We start from the raw sequence: 21,921 nt of genomic DNA, 5'->3' as shown, positions 1-21,921 counted from the left end.
GGGGCCATACGTGGGTGAGTACGTCGGTGATGCGTAGATCATGAAGATGGTGTGAGAGCTCTACTGCCTGCCCTTGGATGGCAGCAGCCACCGACTCTGATACCCCTTTCCATCCACGGGGCTGCACTCAAGGGAAAGGAGAAGATCATCGCGCCACTCTCTGGCGTAGAAAGCAACAACTCCACTCTCTCTTCCTCCAAAAGTTTGGTATGCATGCATTAGTATACAATTACAAATCTAGTTCACTTGTCATGGGTTTTCCTATTGACATATACCAATGGAAAGTTAATGAAAAGAAAAAAAGTGATCTTGACTCCATGAGATTCTACTCACAAAGCTTCAAACAATCAAATCTCCATAATAAAAACCATTGAACTGAGTTTCTATCACTCTCTAGAGGTGAGGGCCGACACAGCCATGATGAAGGCTAGCACTAGAAGAAAGCGCGCACACACACACACACACACACACACACACACACACACACACACACACACAAGGTAGCTGGATGGGCTATTGCACTGCTTTGTATAGAAAGAATTAATATATATACCAATGTAAAGTTTAGATTATTTCCCAAACTTAACAAAAACCCAAGATCAATATCGATTCCATAAGAGTCTACTCACAATGCTTCAATTCATCAAATACACTCGTGCTCAACACGTGAGAAAGACCGGAAAAAACCAAAGTTGTTTAAATGGTGGCATTGTTTGCATAACTCTGAAGGGCCAGAGGAATAAACCACTGCATTTAGAACACACCAAGAATGGAAGCAATTTTTGTAGACTGCCTTGGCTCAAGTGATACGAATTAAAAACACCATAAGCAAGAACATGCAACACATGATAAATATAATGAGCCAAGTAAGGCAGCCTGTCTTGAAGCTCTGTGAGTAAATGTCTTGAGCACGTTTGTTTGCCTGGTTTGTCGATGCCAGACTATGCTCAACAGCCTGCTCTGTAGAATCAAGCACCTGCAGCACACAATAAAGCAGACGACAACACAAATACAAAAATAAATAAATTATGTTATTATATAATCTATATCACTTTATGAACTATACATCATTAGACAAACTTTCTATATTATTACATACTGTATTAACATAATATAAAACAATCATATACATTTAAAAAAACTATTTCTTTTTTCAAAAAAGAGTTCTATCAAGTATAACATAGCATACAAAACGCACAAGTCAACCAAGGAAGATGATGATGACTCAAAAAAATAATCACTGCTGGTGGAGCCAGTCAGGAATGAAGTAATGCCAATTATTGGAGTAGCAGACAAAGAGAGGAATGGGCTGTTAACCCAGATACTTATAAAAGCATTCCCTTTGACCTCTGCTGATCTGAGCCTGCCTTGGATAGCACTTTAAATGGGTATAGACTGTATCAGACAGAATTGAGGAATGATGATATGTGAATGCTCTCAATAGCCTTCTTTACATCTGGCCCTCCAAATCTGCCAAGGTGTCAAGCTCCAAATAATCCCCTATCTAAGTCTACTGCCAGTCATGTGCTCTGAAAGGAAAGTTAGGGATCTCTGCCAGGGTCGAGGTATGGACCATTTCACAAAATAGCATACAGGGCATTATCTGTGAGATTGCCTTTATAAGACATGACATCCCAAATCTGTGAGCCAAGTAACTGCTCCCTAGCTAATAAAGTAAGGTCCTCTCCTCATATGAGACATATGCAATGCAATCTTACGTCAATACTTTTTGGCATCCCCAACCACAACATCAAATGGTCTCTCATGGTGCAGTGCATCTGGAAAAACTAAGGGCTGCACCCGTCATTGATATCCACGCTGCCGCGCTGCCACGCTGCTGCTTACTGCTGTGCTTATGCTGCCGCCGCTGCTGAGCTGAGTGCTTTAGCGCTACTGCTGCTGCTGATTGCAGATCTGAGCACATTGATACAGCTCGCGTCCCTCCTGCTGTGCTTCAGCCGTATAGCTCGCGCGCACATTGGCTAAGCTGAGTGCTGCCGTACAGATCCCAAAGGCAATGTCTTTGAGTCTCCTGGGGGTGGCCGCAACGCGGGCAAGCCGCTGGTCAACCTCCAACTTCCAGCCAAGTACTAAACCTCCAACCGCGGACAAGCCACTGGTCAACCTCCAACTGACCACCAAACTCCTATGTGCCATCAACCAAAGAAAGAGGGTGATCTTTCTTGGCCGAAAACTGTCCCACGGTCTCTTCTAGAAATCTGAAAGGAAATGCTGTGAGAGGCCCTGAGACTGCCAATGTGCTGCTGCTGCCGCCGATGTGCCATCTACCTCAAGCATTTGGATCCTGCAGCCTAGCCGCACAGTATATGCAAAGAAGGGGGTATCCAGAGTCTCCTCTCCATTTGCTGGATCATGCCAAGTCTACTCTCCCGGATCCCATTGAAGGCGCGTGAGAGGTCGGCACTCCCATATCCATAGCCGCCATAATCTCTCCCTGGCCACCTTGGCCGGTGTTGGATCATGCAGCCCCCTGCTTTCTGCCATACAGTGTGCGCCCACCCACTTTTTGCTGTTGTACAACACTTAGCAAAATTGCTTCGTAGGGTTTGCAGGTCTGCAACAGCTTTTCAGCATTTGTGTGCAGCCCATAGCCTTTTTCAAAGCAATGCTTGCCTAATTTCCTCTTCAGTAGAACCTCAAATTTGGGGGTTTTGCAGAAATTGGGCAGATTTACAGGTTTGTCTAAGGGATTTACAGGTGCCGGTGCTTTACAGGTAGTCTACCCCGACATTTGGGCATTTTCTCCAGCAAAAATCCCAACATTGAGCAGATTTGCATCAGTATAATTTGGGGCTTTTCAAAAATTAAGCTCACATTTGTGACATTGCTCCCTGCCTGGCATCGATATTTATGTATGCATAATTGGGGATTCTAGCAGATTGGGTCAGTTTTGCAGCTCTTACAGGTGTTTTTGTGTGACATTTGGGTGTTTCACCAATTTCCCCCAAATTTTGTTGTACACTTGGACACTTTAGCAGCTTTACAGGTGCAGGTACAGTTTTTGCTGCAATGTTTTTTCACGGCATATGTATACATTTGTGGGTTCCTACAATGCATGTATGCCATTGTGGACACTTTGATAGATTTGCATTATAGTGTAGTACTTTTGCAGTGTTGGCACATGTATTTATCTCTCTTGTGGTGAAGGAGTTCCCTTCCAGTCCATTGATTTTCCTGCTATTTCTCTCCCGCATTCTTACAGTTTTGCTGGGCATTGCCTACTCTTATGGTGACCCATGACAGACTTTTTTGTTGTGTTGCCATGGCCGGCAATAATAATGGGAATAACTACCCTATGTGGGCTTATATGATGGGTCATGTATTGGTTGCCAAGAATGTATGGCTATATGTGGATGGCATTGATGAGGAGCATCCTCTCGCACTTGCTCTAGTGGAAGGTGAAGTGATTCCTGCTCACCCTCCTACAAGTCAACCTTCTAGTCCTCCTCCTACCCAGTAGTAGCAGTGTACTTGGGATGCTAGGGATGCTCAGGCCCATGCGTTGATTGCTCTCTCGTGCTGTAGGCACATCATTCCGCACATTCGTTCCTCCACCACCGCAAAGGGTGCTTGGGATACCTTGGCAGAGTTGTATTCAAGTCGCAATGAGGCTCGTGTAGCTTACCTTTGGGGCAAGCTTGAGACTGACCGCATGCTTGAAGGTGACTCTATCGATCAGTACCTTACACATGTTAAAGATCTTCGAGAGCAGGTCTTGACCGATGGCTATCTTGTTCAGATAGTCTTGTGTAATTTGCCGGACTCTTATCAGACATTTGGGACTACATTGCGGCTGTTGAGTGGTAATGCGCCTAATGCGGTCAACTTTTGACAACCTTGTGACTCTCTTGCTCAATGAAGAGAAATCCCGTTCCAGCAGGAACAACATGATGTTTACTGAGTCAGCAATGATTGCTCTCTTTCGTGGGAATCGATTTGGGCCTAAACCTAGCCCATCGGATCCTCCCAAGAAAGAGGACAAGCCTGAAAAGAAAAAGCGCTATAATTTGCAGGAAAACAAGGCACACCATAGAGGAATGCAAGAAGCGTATTGAGAGTGAGAAGGAGAAGAAGCTGGCATCTTCTTCAACAGGTGCACATGAGGCCAATTTGGCTACAAATATGAAAACCTTGCCATTTCATCTTCTTCACTTGCAAAGATGTCTTCTGATGCGGTTGCTTTTGATGACTATGCTATATAGTCAGTACTTCTTGGTATGCTTTGTCTGGCAGATGCATTTCGCGGGGGGGGGGGGGGGGGGGGGGGGGTTTACTTGCCCACATGCAATTGGTGATGCCTCATGGTCACTTATGCTTGTTGACCCTTATGCTTGTCTATGCTAGACGCTTTCTTTATGTGATGTCTACTGGAGATGCCTTTTGTACTGCTTTCCCTTGCAGCGGGATTGTTTCTACAGTGTTGACATTGTCACTTTCTCACATGTGATGTTTACTGGGAGTGCCTTCTACACACTTGGCAAGTGTTGGCTTGCCCTCATGATTTTGACATGTCACATGTATATATATTATTTAGTGTGGGATTATGTATCTTTACACTTGCCATACATGCCACTGATCATGGCATCGCTGAGAGTTTACCCATCCTCTCATAGCATTGGCTGATGCCCGCCGCCCTGAGTCCCCACTTTTTTCTACCGATTTTCAGCTTTCCCCCATTGCTGAATTTTTATTTTTATCAGCCCTACCATTGCTGATTTTTCCTCATCGGAACCTCCATTGATGAGTTTATCTCTTGTAGCTTACATTGCGTGTCTCATAGGCATGACTTTTGGATCCTGTTGCCTTTACACATGCGTATATTTGCTACATCTTCTTATGCTCATCACTGGTGCCCTTAGAGAGCTATGCTTTGCTCTCGTTGTCATTGATGTGGATAACATGCAGTTCAGTTTGGCATTTGGATGCTTACCTTGAGGGGGGTATTATATTTACTTTCCTTACTGGAGGATTTTATAACACACCTCCTCCTATTGCAGCTTATGCAATGCTGCTTGATTTGATGTAGTTGATGTCCACATGATCTTTGACATGCATTTCAGGTGATACGTTTATGTACTACTGTGCTCTACTTTAGCACTATGACATTGGGGTCTCTCATCTTCCCGACATGTAGTGCTTGCTTCTTCGTTGGCACTGCAGTGCATCTATACCACCATGATCCCTCTTGATCACTCTTAACTGTGGAGCATAGTGCAGGGTAGCATTCACAGGTTTATCACCCTGCTACCCATTCACACTGGTCATGTCCGCCTAGCCACTCTTGGCTAGTTTAGGTGTGAACCCAACTTACTCACGGGCATTTTTTCCCTGCGGGGCTAGACACACGTTTTTTTCCCTGCGGCTAGAGACACGTTTTTTTCCCCATGTGAACACATTCATGTGTTGGGCACTTATCCCTTAGTACTCATATCTTTTGTACTTTCATCATACATTATTATTGAGTACATTTCCAGCAGCTCGCTCTCTCCTTCACGTTTTCTGTCTAAGAGGTTCTCTGTGTGCCTTTGTGTGCTTGTGTGTCTTCAAGCTTGCTCCCCAAACCCCAACAATTCTTGTGGGGACAAGTGGAAGCACTATAAATGGTTGCTTAGTTCATCCTTTTCATCTTCAAGCCTCTATCTATTTCTCATTCCAATGAATTCCAAAGGCTTGAGAGGGTATATGAGTGCATGAAAAAACTCCCAGCCAAGGGACACGATACCCATATCTCCTGTCCCTCTAAAGATCCAAGGGATTGCTGAATCAATCTATGACAATCTCCTTCGCACATCATAAAGCTTTGTAAAGTTTCCATGCACCGATAGAAGAAGCTGGCCTTATATCCCATATGCACGAGCTTCCAAGGGTCACCCCATCTCAATTCCCACAAAGGGCTGCCTATCTATCCTGAGTGCTTGGAAGAGACTGCTGAAGATCTGATCTGAGCTTGTGCCATGTCCCTAGCATGGAAGCCATTACATCCATGGCATGGGCATGAGTGGATGCTCTACGAGCCAAGGGAGTGTCACAATATTAAGCAGTTGGCTATTGAGAGAGCTAGACAATTATTCCATACGTTAATGGATAAAAATATCACACTAGTCCTATATAAGCAAGGGGTGGGCTCATAACTTAGTGTGTTGAGCCAACCTTGTGTGGGTCTGGATCTAGACTAACCCTTTAGGGCTGCTGCGCTTTGTAGGCTAGTACCACGCATGGTATGCAATGTGCATGGTGGTGATTTGACTACAAGGTAGGTATCATGCTATGGTGGTGCACCTGTCTCTCTCTCCCAAGCTTGGAAGTGGTTTGGAGTAGCAAGCCTACAGTTGGGGGGTGAGTCCGATGACTATTACTTTCCTTGTGTCATCTATGTGAAATGTGTGTGCTCTAGATGCAAGCTCTAGATGCAAGATGATCATGGGATAGCATCGAGTGGATATCACAGTTTGGTATCAAAGCCTGGCTTGCATCATCAAAAGCAGAGTGATGGTGGAGTTCTTGTGGCTAAGTTAACCACAAGGTAGGAATCCTTGCTGATTCACAAAAGAACCCTACTTTTCGTGTAAGAGAAGAATACTGGTAAAAAGAGGAGTTAACCACAGATTAACCAAAGATGAGCATTGGTTTATCACAAGTACATAGTCACACATGGTAACCACCAGATGGAGATAATCATAAAGATTTAAGGACAAGATTAAGAGCTGAAAAATAAGCACTCAGTACACAAGGTTTCCACTAAGGATTAGCACTAAGCCTTTTATTAGACCATAATCAACCTCTCCACAAGAGATAGTCTCAAGCACACTAATACAATGGATAGGGCCTCCATATACAGTCCCCATGAAGGAAGGCGCCTAGTTTTGCCTTGGCCACCAAGCCTTGACTCATCCAATGCACCTCCACACTTCCATGTGCTCTATCCCAAGTTGGGAGTCACCCCCACATGGTCTTGCCACCTCAATGGGTTTATGTGGCAACCTCCTAGCCATTTCTTCTAACCTAAGGACTCACCTTAGAGAAATACTTTGTTCTTGATAATTATGATCCCCACTAAGGTTAGAGTGATCACCCACAAAGCCTGTTTGATCACCCTCTTCTAACACTCCCTCTTGATCAAGCATCCTCCACACACGGCTCGTTTGACCAAGATACACACACACACACACACAGTGCAAAAACAAAAATGCCCATTGGCTTAGAAATATTTACAAAGATTTTGGATCACAAGGATCCTACAATGCTAGAAAGCATAGTCAGTTGCAAGGTTGGCCTCTGCCACCTTAGCTTCCTCTTTGTCTTTTTGCTTGCCCTTTTGCTCCTCATCCTCCTTGAGTTTGAAGTAATCCTTAATGATGTGATACTTTTTCTTGCAATAGTCGCAAAACTTGGGTCCCTTCTTTTTCTCTTCGGTGTTGAATGCTTGGAAGAGCCTCACTGCCATGTTTGTTTGCCCAAATATGCCTTTTAAGTCTTGGCCAGGCCTCATTTGAGGACTTGGCATTGCAATTTGGTAAATTTGCGAGTCTGCTAGTCCTTGTATGATGTAAGAAAGAGCTTTGTTGTCTGTGTTTTCCCACTTAGAGACCCCCTCTGGATCCCTGCCAAACGGTTTTCTTGTACTACCATTTACAACCCCCACATGCCTCTGTCAATAAGTGCCATCTCCATCTGTGTGGTGCATAGTTCCATCAAACTTGTCATGTTTGTCAAAGTATGCTCCCCACGTTGGAGCCCATGATACTCACACCAAAGAAAATCCTTTATAGTTTTGAGGATTTTTACAATGAATTTGTCACCACAAAGATGATCCTATTCCACAAACACTCCTCAAGTGAAAAACATACTACAAATTGATTTAAAAGACCACACCCCATAGTCACAGGAAACGGCCGTTTAAGTCCCTAGAAACGCATTTATTTGTTTTAGGACCCCATCCATTTCCATGGCCGTTTCTTGTTTCCCAAGTGATATTGTCACAGGAAACGGCCGTTTCCACCCCTAAAAATCCGTTTCCCTGTTTCCATTCCTTGAACGTTTCCGTTCCTGTTTCTCGTTTCTGGTGACTATGCCACACCCCCCACTGGGGTAAAAGCCTCAACGCAAAGTTTTTTCAAGGATTCATATGCCCTTATCCATAAAGGTGCATATTTATGCATAGAAATCTGAGACTCCATAAGAGTTTGCAGAGTAGTAATAGTAGGGAACTTTCTTCAGCTGCTTCTTGACCCTTCTTTTTACTTTGATGGAGCCCTTTACTTTGAGGTTGGTTAATTCACTAATTTTTACTGAGCAAGGCATTGTTTACATTCATCTAGAAACAAATGAAACTTAAAAAACTTAAGCATTCATCTGCCAGCATATAGTTATTGCACCACCAACAAAAGCTCTCTATTTTGCCGCCTATTGTGCGTGGCTGTGGGCAGTGGACGGACTCCCATCTATATCCCCGCACCTCAGGTAAACGGCTCCCCTGGCATGGCACTGGTGCGTCTCTGTATAAAGGACCATGTCACCCCCTCTAAATGTAGCTTTGAACAGACCTGCATCTATTCATAGAGCGCCATTGCAGTTCCAGACTGCAATCTCTAGTGTGGTTCCATAGGTCGTGCACCGTCATGGAGAGCGCGATAATCACCCTCCCTTCTCTGTACACTGCCTGCTTTCCTGCCTTAACGCTTCCAGTATGCAAGGCATGCACTCCCTCATGTGCGCCACTTGAGCTGGTGTAAGGTCATCCTCAAGGTAAGTCTTTTCCCCTTTTAATGTCTGTCTTTTGGCGAGGAATGCCTGCCTCGCCTCTACCCCCTCAAACTTGAGGATGAGTGCGCGCTCCTTTGTGGTGTCTTTCCCCACCCTCCATGCCCCCACCACTCTCACATTGAGTGCTCGGATCTACCTTCTCTTCTCTTCTTCAAGAGTGTCATTGATGATATTCGGGATTGATGGTGGATTTTGTTGGCTCTTGGCAACCTCAATCCAATTGCCTACTTCTTTGACTTGTTGTTGCCTCTTCTTGATCATTTCAGTCCATGTATCTGCTTCATTGGCCTTCTTCTCCTCTTGGGCTTGGAGGGTTGCTTCCTAAGTGTATTCAGCTCCTCATTGAGGGATGGCTGAATTTTGCCTTCTTCATATTGGATGCGTGCCCTCAAGTGGTTGTTTTCCTTTTTAAGTATGGCTACTTGAGCCTCTAAATCCGAGATTAGGGAGGCTTGATGGCTGGTTTTATCTTCCAGCATCTGAACCATTTCCTCCCGCACCTTGTTGAGTTGGCTCACCATGTGGGCCTGCATCTCTTCCTTCCACCTGTCCATCTCCTCTTGCATAGAGGTGTGCCAGCCCTGTAAGAGTTCGTCCTGACCTTCTCCAAGCTTCTTTTGCAGGCTTTCTATATCTGTATCCTGCAGTTTGCATATCTCTTTCATGGCTGTCATGCATGTTTTAGCATGGGGGTCGCTGATTTTCTGTGTATTCACCCATACAGTGCTGTATTTCCTCTCCTTCTCACCCCTAGTTCTTGTATCCGGAGAGCACTCCATGTTGGAGAAGGGAGTGGAAATGCAATATGCAGGTAAGAGAAAAATACTCACATTGGTAAGAGAGAGAGAGGAAAGAGAGAGATGGGGCCCAAGTGGGCTGCCTTGCTGCCTTGGGGGCCTGAGTGAAGGGTGGGTGGGTACAGGGGAGCCGGAATACAGAAAATGGCGGGCTGAGGTGCTGGGTGGAGGCGGGCAGAGAAAGGAGATGGCGGGGTGGGCTGGGCACAGGCGGGGCAGGGGTGAGAGAGAGAGAGAGAGAGAGAGAGAGAGAGAGAGAGAGAGAGAGAGAGAGACCACCAGCACGCAGCGCGAGCAGGGAGGGGGGGCTTGCGCAGCGTCACGCCATGGGAGAGAGAGAGAGAGAGAGAGAGCTCTAAATTGAACTTTGAAAAGACATGAGATTGAGTGCTAAGCAAATAAGAAACTTGCTTTCACTCACTTTTTCCGAATCAAGCACTGCACGGTTCATGGAAAGGCTGGCCTCCTTCATCTTGCGTGCCAAGTCAACCATTTCGTCTGTCAAATCCTCTTGTAGATCCCTGAAAGATTCAATAGAGACTTCTGAATTAGCACGAACATCATGACCAACTCTATTTCATTACAAATTAATCCTCATACCATGACATGGATGGATAATCCTATAAATATTACAATACTTTGACTACCCCTGTGCATGAAATTAAAAACATTCAAAAAAGAGGATACCCTTTGTAGCTAAACGTCGATCTAGACCGAATTATTTCGTCCATTTATTTTGCTCGTTCGGAGCATACATCATAACACCTGTTTGGAAAATACATAAAAAACACCACCCTACCATGAAAACTTTCTGAGCTCGATGGCTGACACCATGGACACACTAGAAATCCCTGAATCGCCTCTAATTACCACCTTCTCTAGCATCTCTCTCTGTAGAGTAGAGTAAGTGTGTGATACCTCCACTAGTGGGTCAAAGGATCATACTTGTGAGAGAACTGAACACCCAAGATAGCATCTGCTCTTATGATTGGGGCATCAAACGTCTGAACAAAAGAAAATAGAAAGCAAGTCTTCAAAGTTTCAACATTGCTTTTGTTGCCAACGAAACCCACACTTGCCTTAGCTCTCTTGTTATGGAAAAGCAGAGTCTCTCAGTGCATGTGCCCACTCTTGAGCACTTCACACGTGCAATGTGCATCCCAAGGCCCTAGCAGGGTTAACAGGTCTAACTTCAGGTTAGGTTAACCAGGGATTGGAAGGTTTGGAGCATTTTAGAGGCATGTACTATTTATGGCTCTTGATTTATAGGAGGCCTATATAAGTGACTTTTGGAGTCACTTTGAGGAGGATCTCCTTAGACCTAGACTCGAAGTCCGTGAGACTACTCTGTGCATACACCGGAGGGGTGTGTCCTAGTGGTACGGGATGCCAAGGCTTTGCATGTGGAGCCATGTTTCTAATGCTTCTAACTTCCACAGGAGAGTCTTACATTGGTATCAGAGTCAAACTTGCTAGTACGAAGCATGAGGAACTCCAAAAGGAGGAGAGGAGAAAATCCATTACCAAGATCTTTTGGATATTATCACATACTAGTGGGGGTCATGATTCAATTTGGATAGTTGTAGACCGATTGACTAAGGTGGCCAGGTTTATACCTACTAAGTCAACTACGAGTCATGAGATGGCTCAGCTCTTAGTTGAGTAGTAGTACAAGCTCTATGGTTTGCCAAAGGAGATTGTTAATGATCGGAATACCCAACTCACTGCACAGTTTTGGCAAGCTCTCTCTACCAAATTTGGAAACAAAGTTGAGCATGTCATCATAAACCATCCCAAGTTGGATGGTAAGATAGAAGATACTAATCAGATTATGGAGCATAGTTACGCCGCAATGGCACCTCTACATGCACAAAATGGTGTTTCCCCTTTGATTGCAGCCCGAAACACTTTCTGTTGGGAAAATGTTTTCAAGGTGAGAAAACGGCGGGAAATGGCAGGGGAAACACTTCCTCAGTAACACCTAGTGTTCCTCCTCCAAAACCCCCAATTTCAAGGCAGCATTAGCTTCTCTTGAGTATTTTTTTCCTCCTCACAGTGATCTCCTTTCCCCCAATCTCCAATCATATACTCTCCTGATTTCTTGCATCTCCATTTGTTTTCTTTTCTCCCTTTTCTTGTCCCTCCTCTCCCTTATTTTTCAGGTCTCTTGCTAATGTGGCATCTTCCCATTTTAAGCCCCCTGAAATGGCCATTCCATTTCCGTTTCCGTTTTCGTTTCCGATTTCATTTTCCATTTCCATTTCTTTTTCCTGCTTCTCATAACTATGTTATGGAGGATAGCATGAGGGCATATGTCACCAAGAGAGTGCGAGTGGGAAAAGTACCTACTGCAGATAGAGTTCAAGTACAATAGTGGTAAGCGTTCAGCTACAAGATTTAGCCTGTTTATGCTATATCAACCTAGACCTTCCATAGCCATAGAACTCAGGGAAGTTAAAATGCAATTATTTGTGGACTTCTTGCAAGGCATGCAAGGTATACTAAAGACTACAAGGGAAAGCATAAAGAGTGCTCAAGACCAGGCCCAGTTTTACACTAACCAGAGAGAAATCCAGGAGTCTTACAAGAGGCCACGTGGGTATACCTAAAAGTCCCAATGGACTTAAGTAGACATTACAATTTGTCTTCAAAGTGTTGTGGTCCTTATCAAATCACAAAGAAGATCGGTGATATAACCTATTGGTTAGCACTAGCTCCCAATCAAGAATCACCAAATGTTTCATGTTAGTCGGTAGGAGGAGAGAAAAAATGGCATCCTGTAAGGAGAAGAGGAGGAATTGATTTTATTGCAGTTTAAAAAAACAAGAAGGTTTGTGATTGGCTAAGGTTGTTTAACACCCTCTGTCATGGCCCTGTGAAAATGGAACAGCACAAGTGTGGGCATGGTGGTTGCAGAGTCAGAATATTTTATGATTCACATGGGGGGTGCCCGGACAGAGTTTAAGGTGTGACATCCCTAGGTGTTGGCATGGTGGTTGTAGAGTCAGAATATTTTATGATTCACATGGGGGGTGCCCGGACAGAGTTTAAGATGTGTGGACATCCCTAGGTGTGAAGGGGGGAACTAGAACATTAAACTTTTAATGTTTATAAAAGTTGCCCCTAGGCCTTAGTGGCCCTAGGGAACTTTTAAAGTTTGGGGGCCCTAGGATTTTTATGGGGAGGAGGCCACTCCACTTTTGGAGTGAGTGCTTCTCTCTCCTCCCCCTCTCTCTAGCTTTTGGGGAAGAGAGTCGTGGAGCCTTCATGCGCATGTACTCAAGCGTGGAAAAGAGGAAGAGAAGGGTCGTTGGAGAAGTCGTGCTGCTGCTGCTGTTTTTCTGAGTGCAAACCAGCCGTACAGCACTGTACGGCCAGATCTGCTGCAAGTACCCTCTTTCTCTTCTGTTGCTCACTGCGCATAGGAGTTGTTGCAAGGATCTCTGCTGCACACAGGTTCTGGACAGGCTGTACCAGCAGGTACAGCACTGTACGACTGCCGTACAGTGTACGGACAGTCAAGTACAGCAAGTACTGCTGCAGGCGGCGTTGGACAGGTCTGATTACGCCGATTCAGGCGAGTACAAGTGTGGACAGCAGGCTGCGCTTGCAAGTACAACTCTTGGCACGTATCCCGAGGTAGTACAGACGGGTACGGGGCTGTTTTTCAGATCTGTACTTTCAAAGACAGCATAGAAGTGAACACAAGGAGGAGGGTACAGACAAGTACAAACACTTGTGTGAAGCAGGGTTGTGGAAACAAGTGCCTGCAAGTACAAATTGGTACCGTTGCTTCCTCCAGTGCTGTTTCACGAGCTGAATTTGGTAAGCTCCGTTTCTGTTCATCTATCTCTCTTTCTACTGCTTGATGTCTATTGCAGATATGAGTTATCTGGCCCCTTGTGAGAGGAGGGGTATGGCAGATTGACAAGGGTTGAGATAGAGTTTGGACAGCATATGTATGTATGAGCTGAGATGTTGTATCATGCACTTGAGTTATGCCAGATGTATGCTCATGGCTGCCCTGCTTAGTTGTCTTGGCTGATCAGAGGGAGGCACAGTGTGTTATTGTGGAACACAGATCTGTGTGCATAGATCCTCTGTGCTAAGAGTTATTGTGGGCCGTCAGATTGGACATACAGGTGTAAACTCTTGGCTGATTTTTGTTGTACTCAGCTATTCATATTATTATAATTGAATAAAGAAATACTACAAGGGGCGCCAAGCTTTGGGGCCAACAGGTGTCGCTTTGTTTTCAGATTTGGACACTCTAGCTCCAATCTGTTTTGTTTTCACATCTAGACTACAAGTGGACGGGTGACTGCTAGTCTACCGCACTCTGGTTTCTATCAGAGGCCGGTTTCACCCTCCTCATTGGATATTCCTCTTAACCTTGTGTTATCACCCTCATCTTTGAGAGGGACTAGTAGGGGCAGTGGGTTTTCAAAAACCAAACTACCCCTACTGCCCCCAAGGTGGAACACTTTTGACACTAGGGGTAACTCAATTCTATTGCCCCCACTATCCCCCAGTGGAATGGGGGCCTTGACCCCTTGGAAGGATGCCTCATTGTGGGGAGGATGCCCCATGGCAGGTTTGACCAGGCTAACCAGCTATGAATGGCCAGCAATAGATTCTAGTCAGTTCTGGAGCTGTTTGGAACTGGCTCGATCCCTTTACAACTGGCACAGCTTGCTACAAGCTAGCTGCAACCCTTTGCAACAGCTGCAAAGAGGTGGCTCTTGTGGGTCATAAACCCTTTCCCAAGCATGTACTTAGAGCAGTAGCCCTAGCCCTAGCCCTAGCCCTTCTCTCCTCTCTTGCTACACACATATATCAGCAAATTTTAGCCGTCCATCTCAGGCTTCAGCCCTCTATCTTGCCAGGGCACACAAGTGCAGAGAAATTCGCTATCTGCTGTTGCAATCATTCATCAATTTTAAAATATTTCATTTAGTGCAACTATCATGGAGGCTTGTGAGTGTTGTATTGTAGGCATCACGATCCCTTCTTTTCTTTTAGTCCTAGGAACTCTCTCTTATCACCCTTTAAGTGTGTGTCGACCAGTAAGAGGTGAGGAGAGCTTTTTCACTTGCCAGAACTCCAGGCTTGTACTAAGTTTTGGACTCCTTACAAAGTTAAGAAGTGTCTCTCAATAAATAAACAATCATTGTACAGATTATGAAAAAACTTTAACCTTTGAGGTATACCCAAAATCTCATCCTTCAATAAGGTTCACATGCCACTTTCTAAATTTCTAAGGAAACAGGTGTTAAGCTTATCAAGTAAACTACGTCTGTCAAGCCAAGTATTTACTATGAACATGATTCGTTTGATCCAACTGCGAACTACCTGTGCTTTTCTATGAGCTCAAGGGTTGCCAAATCCGCTTTCATGGCTGAGCCGTGATCACTGCCTGCTTTGCTTTTCTGTCTGGCCAAATCTCCCAAGAAAACCAAAAAAAAAACTCTTAATCCAGCTCATTCCATCTTTCATTCATACTTTGACCATCTGTCCTACCAGTAATAAAAGTGCCCTAAAATTAGAAATACACTAAAACTCACCCATGCCCACCATTGACGGGGTCATGTTTATGCTTGTCATGTCTCCCATTGGCACCTTTGTTATTGCTTGCATTGCTATTCAATCTGTTGATCATTTACACCAACCAGCAACATTTAAAAGTTCATCAGACTCTTGCTTGCATTGCTATTTAGTTTGTTGATTAGTTACCCTAACAAACAACATTTAGCTCTCTCTCTCTCTCTCTCATAGAATCTTGGGGTCTTCTGTAGACGTTAATATAACTCTCTCTCTCTGTTCGTTTCTCTCTGTTCGCTCCACATTCTGTTCACTTCTCTCTCTTCGCCCGCCCCACATTCTGTTTGCTTCTCTCTCTTCGCCCCCTTTCGCCACACGCCCTTGCACAATCTGTTCGCTTCTCTCTCTCTCTCTCTCTGTTTTCCCCCTTTCCCCACCCGCCCTTGCACAATCTGTTCACTTCTCTCTCTGTTTGCCCCACATTCTGTTCGTTTCTCTCTCTGTTTGCCTCGTTTCCCCACCCGCCCTTGCACAATCTGTTCGCTTCTCTCTCTCTCTCTCTGTTAGCCCCACATTCTGTTCGTTTCTCTCTCTGTTTGCCTCGTTTCCGCACCCGCCCTTGCTCAGGACCCCAAGGCAGCAGCATACCTATCTGCTGCTACCCCCACTTGCAGCTGGCCACCTATGGGGGCCACCAGCCGAGGAGCAAAATCAGTACTAGAAGGGGGACCCCTTCAGTCCAACATGGACAGCTCGCCGGCAACAAGGACTAGAGGTGAGAAGGAGAGGAAATACAACTCGATTTGGGCGAGCACACAGAAGATCGGCGACACCCATATCAAAACATGCCTGACCACCATGAGAGAAGTATGCAAAATGCAGGATACGGACATTGAGCACCTACAAAAGAAGCTTGGGAAGAACAAGGATAGTGATGGCCTTAGGCATGAGTTGCGTGTCTCCATGCAAGAGGAGATGGATAGGTGGAAGGCAAACATGCAGGCATACATGGCAACTCAGCTAAGCAAGATGCAGCAGGAAATGGTCCAAATGTTGGACGCAAAAACCAGCCACCATACCTCACTAATAATGGAGCTGGAGGCCCAAGTCGCCACCCTTAGAGTGGAAAACGAGACCTTGAGGGCACGTACTCAATTCGAAGAAGGAGAGATTCAACTATCCCTCAATGATGAGCTGAATACACTTAGAGAGCAAATGAAGACCCTCTAGGAACAAGAGGAGAAGAAGGCAAACGAGGCAATCACATGGGCCGAGGTGATTAAGAAGACACAGAAACAAGTAGAAGAAGTGGGCAGCTGGATTGAGGTTGCCAAGAAGCAACGGAACCCACCATCATCCCCAAACATCATCAATGACACACTCGAAGAGGAGAAAAGAAGGAAGATTAGGGCATTGAAAGTGAGAGTGGTGGGATGGAGGGAAGGAGCCTCGCCGAAAGATGACACCATAGCACTATGCAGAAAGCTGGAAATCGCTGATACCCCCTTCGTCGAGGCAAGCATTCCTTACCAAAAGGAGGGCACTAAAAGGAGAAAAGACTTACCTCCAAGACGATCTCACACTAGCACATGTGGCACACAAGAGGGAGTGCATGCCACGCATCTTGGTGGATGCACAGAAGGCAGGGAAATGGGCAGTGTACAGAGATGGGAGGGTGATCATCACCGAGCGATGTGCCCAATGACGGTGCGAGACCTATGAGACCAAGCCAGAGATTGCGGTTTGGAACTGCAATGGCGCTTTGAGGACAGATGCAGGTCTGTTCGAGGAGACATTTAGAGGAAGAGACTTGGTCTTATACACAGAGACTCAGCAGTGCCACGGGAGTCAGCTTCCAGAGGTGAGAGGATACAGATGGGAGTCTGTTCACCGCCCACACCCACGCACAGTAGGGGGTACCCGGGGGTCGGGAGGGGTCGGGAGGGGTGGCTTTACTATACAGGGAGGAGCTTCAACATGTGATACAGGTGGTCGGACGGGATGAGGCCGCACGGTTTTTGTGGGTGAGGATCCAAACAGAGGGGGCCCGAGACATCTACCTTGCAGTGTGCTACTTTGCACCCTCCAATTCTAAATATGCCACCCATGGAGAGTCCCCGTACCTGCCCCTTTATGGTGACATTATGAAGTTTTCCACTCTAGGGGACATCCTCCTGGCTGCAGACTTCAATGCCCGCACCGCAGGTGCACAGGTACCCTTCTTTGAGACAGATGATCCCATGTACCAGGAGATCGACACGGTAGGTACGGATCTCGAGCGGACATCACAGGATACAGCAGCCTGCACAGAATATGGAAAGTATCTCTTAGCCCTCGGCGGGGCTCATAGGCTAGCCATTTATAATGGCTTGGCTAGATGGCCTAGATCCAACTCCTTCACCTCCTACCCCTTCGGACATGGAGCTAGTACAGTGGACTATCTAATGGGATCCCTCTTTGTGATCCCACTCATTCCGGAGTTTACCATCTCTCCTCGCCCCATCGGTGTTGCAGCCAACCATGCATACCTGGCCTTCTCCCTGACATGCCGATACACCATGCAACCACCTGCTTTGCCCCATCACCGTCTGAGATACCACTTCACCAGAGAGACCTCTTCCATCTATTCTGATCACGTCTACCGCATCCTCTCCGACCTCGACCCCCACATCCCACTTGATGAGCTTACTACACACCTCTCAACCACCCTCCATACGTTCGCTGCAGTTGCCTTCCCACACTCCAGAGCCACCCCTACATCACCAGGAGGGACTGTCCCACAGAATAGCTGGTACGACGAGGAATGTCATGATACCCGAGCCCGTCTACATTGGGAGATGGCACTAGGATCCACCACTCACCAGCAGGCGCGACTAATCTTTCGACGTCTCACACAGAGAAAGAAGAGAGCCTACCTAGCCACGCTTGAGGAGGAGCTATACCAGCTCTTGGAAGGGACTGTAAGGAGGCCTGGAGGATCTTCCAGGATCATCGCCTTCCAACTCTGATTACTTCACACCTATGCCACCTCTCTCTACCATGTCCCCAAGCAGCCACCTCTCTCTACCATGTCCCCAAGCAGCCACCTCTCCCCCATCCACCCAAACCTCGTCCCCCACACTCTTCCTTCTTTCACCTCAACATGGTGAGAGATGCTATTGGCAGGATGCACACTGGGAGAGCACAAGATCATGATGGACTCCTCACCGAGCATTTCTCCCATGCTAGGGACACGCTAGCCCCTTTACTGGTTCACATGTTTAACACGGCTTTATGTGAGGGCTTCCCCGTCAGCTGGTCATCGAATACTATTGTACCTATCTTGAAAGCAGGTGACCCCATGGACCCCAACAACTATAGGACTATCATGATTGGTCACACCTTGGCCAAGATTTATGGTTCGATTTTGGAGCATGAGCTTAGTAGATGGTCGGAGGAGCAGAGACTCAGAGCACCGGGGCAGGCAGGCTTCAGGAGAGAGCACTCCACACTAGATCATATCTTTACACTACGGGGGATCATTGAGGAGGGGAGAGCTCACGTGCAATGGATATACTGCTGCTTTGTGGATTTCCGCAAAGCTTTTGATACTGTCCCATGGGCCAGATTAATGAGGAGACTGCAGGATATGGGAGTGCCAGTAGAGATGCTGTGGGGGATCATTACACTCTATGAGTCAGTCACACAGGCAGAGTACGGGCTCCAGGAGGTGACTCAGAGATCATACACAGCACTATCGGGGTGAAGCAGGGCTGCCCCTTGTCTCCTCCTCTATTTGGTCTATACATTGACGAGATCTCGGATTACATAGACAGACAGGGAGGACCAGGAGCACATTTGGCAAGAGTCCTGATACCGTCGTCTTGTGTGCAGATGATATTGTTCTTATTTCTGATTCACCAGAGGGGCTGCACAGGCACTTGGATGCATTACGGGCCTTTTGCGAGGACCAGGACCTTACTGTGAACCTTGGAAAGACCAAGGTCATGATCTTTAACACCTCCTCACAGTGGATAAGTAGATCTACAGTACAGTTTACATATAGTGGAGAGCATGTGGAGTATGTTACCTCATATGTATACCTTGGGATCACTTTTGCTGGACCTCAGTTCTTGATGCGGAAGGTGGCCGACGCTAGATTGATGAGGGGATATGCAGCCCTTGGCTCGCTAGAGAGGCAATGCTCACAGATACAGTTTCAGGAGCCGAGGACAAAGCTTTGGCTATTTGATACTTTAGTTACACCTGCACTACGTATGGTGCCCCCATCTGGGGTCCTAGCTTATACCACAGGAGGAGACAGAGGAGAGAGCCGGCTGAGACAGATACAGAGGAGGTATATGATGGGTGGAAGCCGATGGAGAGGCCCCTAGTGGCGATGATCTCACGCATGATTAGGAGTAAACCATCAGTGCCACATGAGATTGTGCGGGCAGAGATGGGGGCTGCACCTTTAGTGACAGAGGCTCTATTCCAGACAGTGACATACTGGGATAGGCTATGGGAGCTTCCACTTGATAGATACCCCCGGCTAGCCCTGGAGTCCTCGAGACAGTTGACACTTGAGGGAGATATAGAGTGCTGGTATGCACAGGTAGGCACTTGGTTTGGCATGCACGGTATGCAGATGGAGGCACTCCCCCCCTTCCAGCACAGCATAGAGGCCCCGTCATTTGCTCTCAGACGCACAGAGCGGAACAGGGTTATCAAGAAGGACATTGTCAGACTGGATACTCAGAGGACATGGAGTTCACCTAGCCGTCCATTGGGGACGAAGATGGCCTTCTACAGAGATCACCTCCTATGCCTGACAGAGGATGGGTTCATCATCCGTCCACGCTACATGGACATACACCTATCCTTTGGGATCAGCCGCACCAGAGGATAGGATATGCCAGCTCTGTCACATAGAGCCCGAGACAGAGGACCATTACATATGCCGATGCCTTGTATACTATGAGATTCGGGGGAGGTTCCATTGCCTCTTCTGAGCTTTGTTCGGACCACTTTCCAGGATCATGGACTTTCCGGATCAGAGATGCCTGGGACTTTTTCTTCTAGAGCTCCGTAGACACAAGGAATCCTTAGTGAGATCCAGATCAGCTGTACTTGCTCGAGGACCAATACGGAGAGCTCTCATCGACTTCTTCCATACCAGCACTCTGAGGGCGGGTCCACCCATCATACCCAGACCACAGGCTAGTGTAGGAGCTCGGCCGAGAGGTGTGACACTCGACAGAGCCACTGAGTTATGCAGAGCTCGACGCCCCAGACCCCATGGCCCTCACCCACGGCCACGCCACCACAGGAAGATCCGGGCCATCATCTCCCATCATCGTAGGGCCTTCTCGCGCCAGCTCAGTTTTACCACCTTGAGCACCATGTGGGATGTATTAGGGTGATATGAGAGCTCTCTGCTCATGTACCTAGATCAGATTTTAAAGTTCTAGATTTTTGTTATCTTTCTTTATTACTATTTTGTACCCAGGATGATGTACCTCATGGATATGATGTAACCTTTTGGTCTCATAGGTCATTTTGGCCTTTTGAAGACGTTAATACAACTCTCTCTCTCTCTCTGGTAGCGCTACCGGCTCCCATGGCTGAGATGACCTGCTGCGCCTCTGCTCTATGCGGACCTCTTTGCTACGCCTCTGCCCGCCTCTCTGCTGAGATGACCTGCTGCGCCTCTGCTCTATGCGCACCTCTGTAGCCCGCCTCTCTGCTCAACTCTGTGCGCACCAACCTGCGCACCTTTGCCCGCCTCTCTGCTCTGACTTGTGCACCTCTGCTCTATGCACACCTCTGTAGCCCGCCTCTCTGCTGTGACTTGTGCGCAGGCAGCTGCCCGCCTCTCTGCTCTGACCTCTGCGATCTGACTTGTGCGCAAGCAGCTGCCCCCCCGTTTCCCACCCACCCTTGCGCTGCACGCCTCTGTTCGCCTCTCTGCTGCGAGTTGTGCGTAGGCAGCTGGCCCCGATTTCCCACCCACCCTTGCTCAGGCCCCCAAGGCAACAACTAGTGGAAAACATGTCTCAACCCCTGGAGGGAGAACAGGATGGTGAGACAAGCTTTCACACCCCCACGAAGGCACCAAATACCTACCGCAGAAGACCGAGGGAAGGGATCATGTCCCCTGGCTCACGAAGGCTTGCGAAGATGGCCCGACGAGATGAGGCCCTTTATGAGGAGATACAGCTTCACATAAGGACATAGATGAACACCATGCGACATGAGCTTGAAAAGGAATGGACCGAGCAGATGCATGCCCAAAGGAAAGTGATATACGAAACGCTGAAGGAAGAGATATATGTCCAATTGAAGGGAGAAATGCAAGCCCAAGTACGGGTTGAGATGGAATTAGCCCAAGCCTTGATGCACACGGAAATGAAAAAAAAGATGCAGAAATGGAAAGACGACATGCTCCGGGAGATTGGCACAGCAGTTGCATCGTACGAAGGCACTTTGAAGACATGTATGGCTGACCGCGAAAAAGACATCACAGAAATGCAACACACTCTGGAATCATCATTCATGTAAGGCAAAAGTGGCTGCAGGTGAGAAGGAGATGCATTCATGGGCTGAAATTGCCAGTGCCACAAAGAAACAAATTGAGGAAGTCAACCCATGGATTGAAGTAGTAAAAAAGCAGAAGGATACATAAGTCAATAAAGTAGAGGTGATAAATGCTACATTGGAAGAGGAAGCCAAGAGACGGGCACATGCCTTACATGTACGCGTAGTTGGGTGGGAAGATAAGGGAAATCCCCAAGAGAATGCAAAAGCTCTTGCAACAAAA

At 46.9% G+C, this 21,921-nt stretch overlaps 1 protein-coding gene across 2 annotated transcripts in view; it reads right to left on the bottom strand.

The window, feature by feature from the left end:
- Positions 1-546: 546 nt before the first annotated feature.
- Positions 547-21,921, bottom strand: part of LOC147604618 (Membrane fusion protein Use1) — a 39,030-nt gene continuing 17,655 nt past the window's right edge. For both annotated transcript variants that reach the window (XM_086794678.1, XM_086794679.1), the window contains exons 6-9: positions 15,146-15,229; positions 14,934-15,014; positions 10,003-10,102; positions 547-976 (exon numbers count right to left, since the gene is read on the bottom strand). In XM_086794678.1, the coding sequence (XP_086650804.1) occupies positions 800-976; positions 10,003-10,102; positions 14,934-15,014; positions 15,146-15,229 (442 nt within the window). In that variant the 3' untranslated portion in view covers positions 547-799. The remainder of the gene's footprint in view (positions 977-10,002; positions 10,103-14,933; positions 15,015-15,145; positions 15,230-21,921) is intronic.

Source organism: Cibotium barometz, chromosome 61 (genome assembly GCF_041138505.1).
Source record: "Cibotium barometz isolate CiBa-2024 chromosome 61, ASM4113850v1, whole genome shotgun sequence".
NCBI classification, from domain to species: Eukaryota; Viridiplantae; Streptophyta; class Polypodiopsida; order Cyatheales; family Cibotiaceae; genus Cibotium; species Cibotium barometz.
The sequence above is the reverse complement of the archived record's forward strand: the minus strand, read 5'-3'. Positions and strand labels throughout refer to the sequence as shown.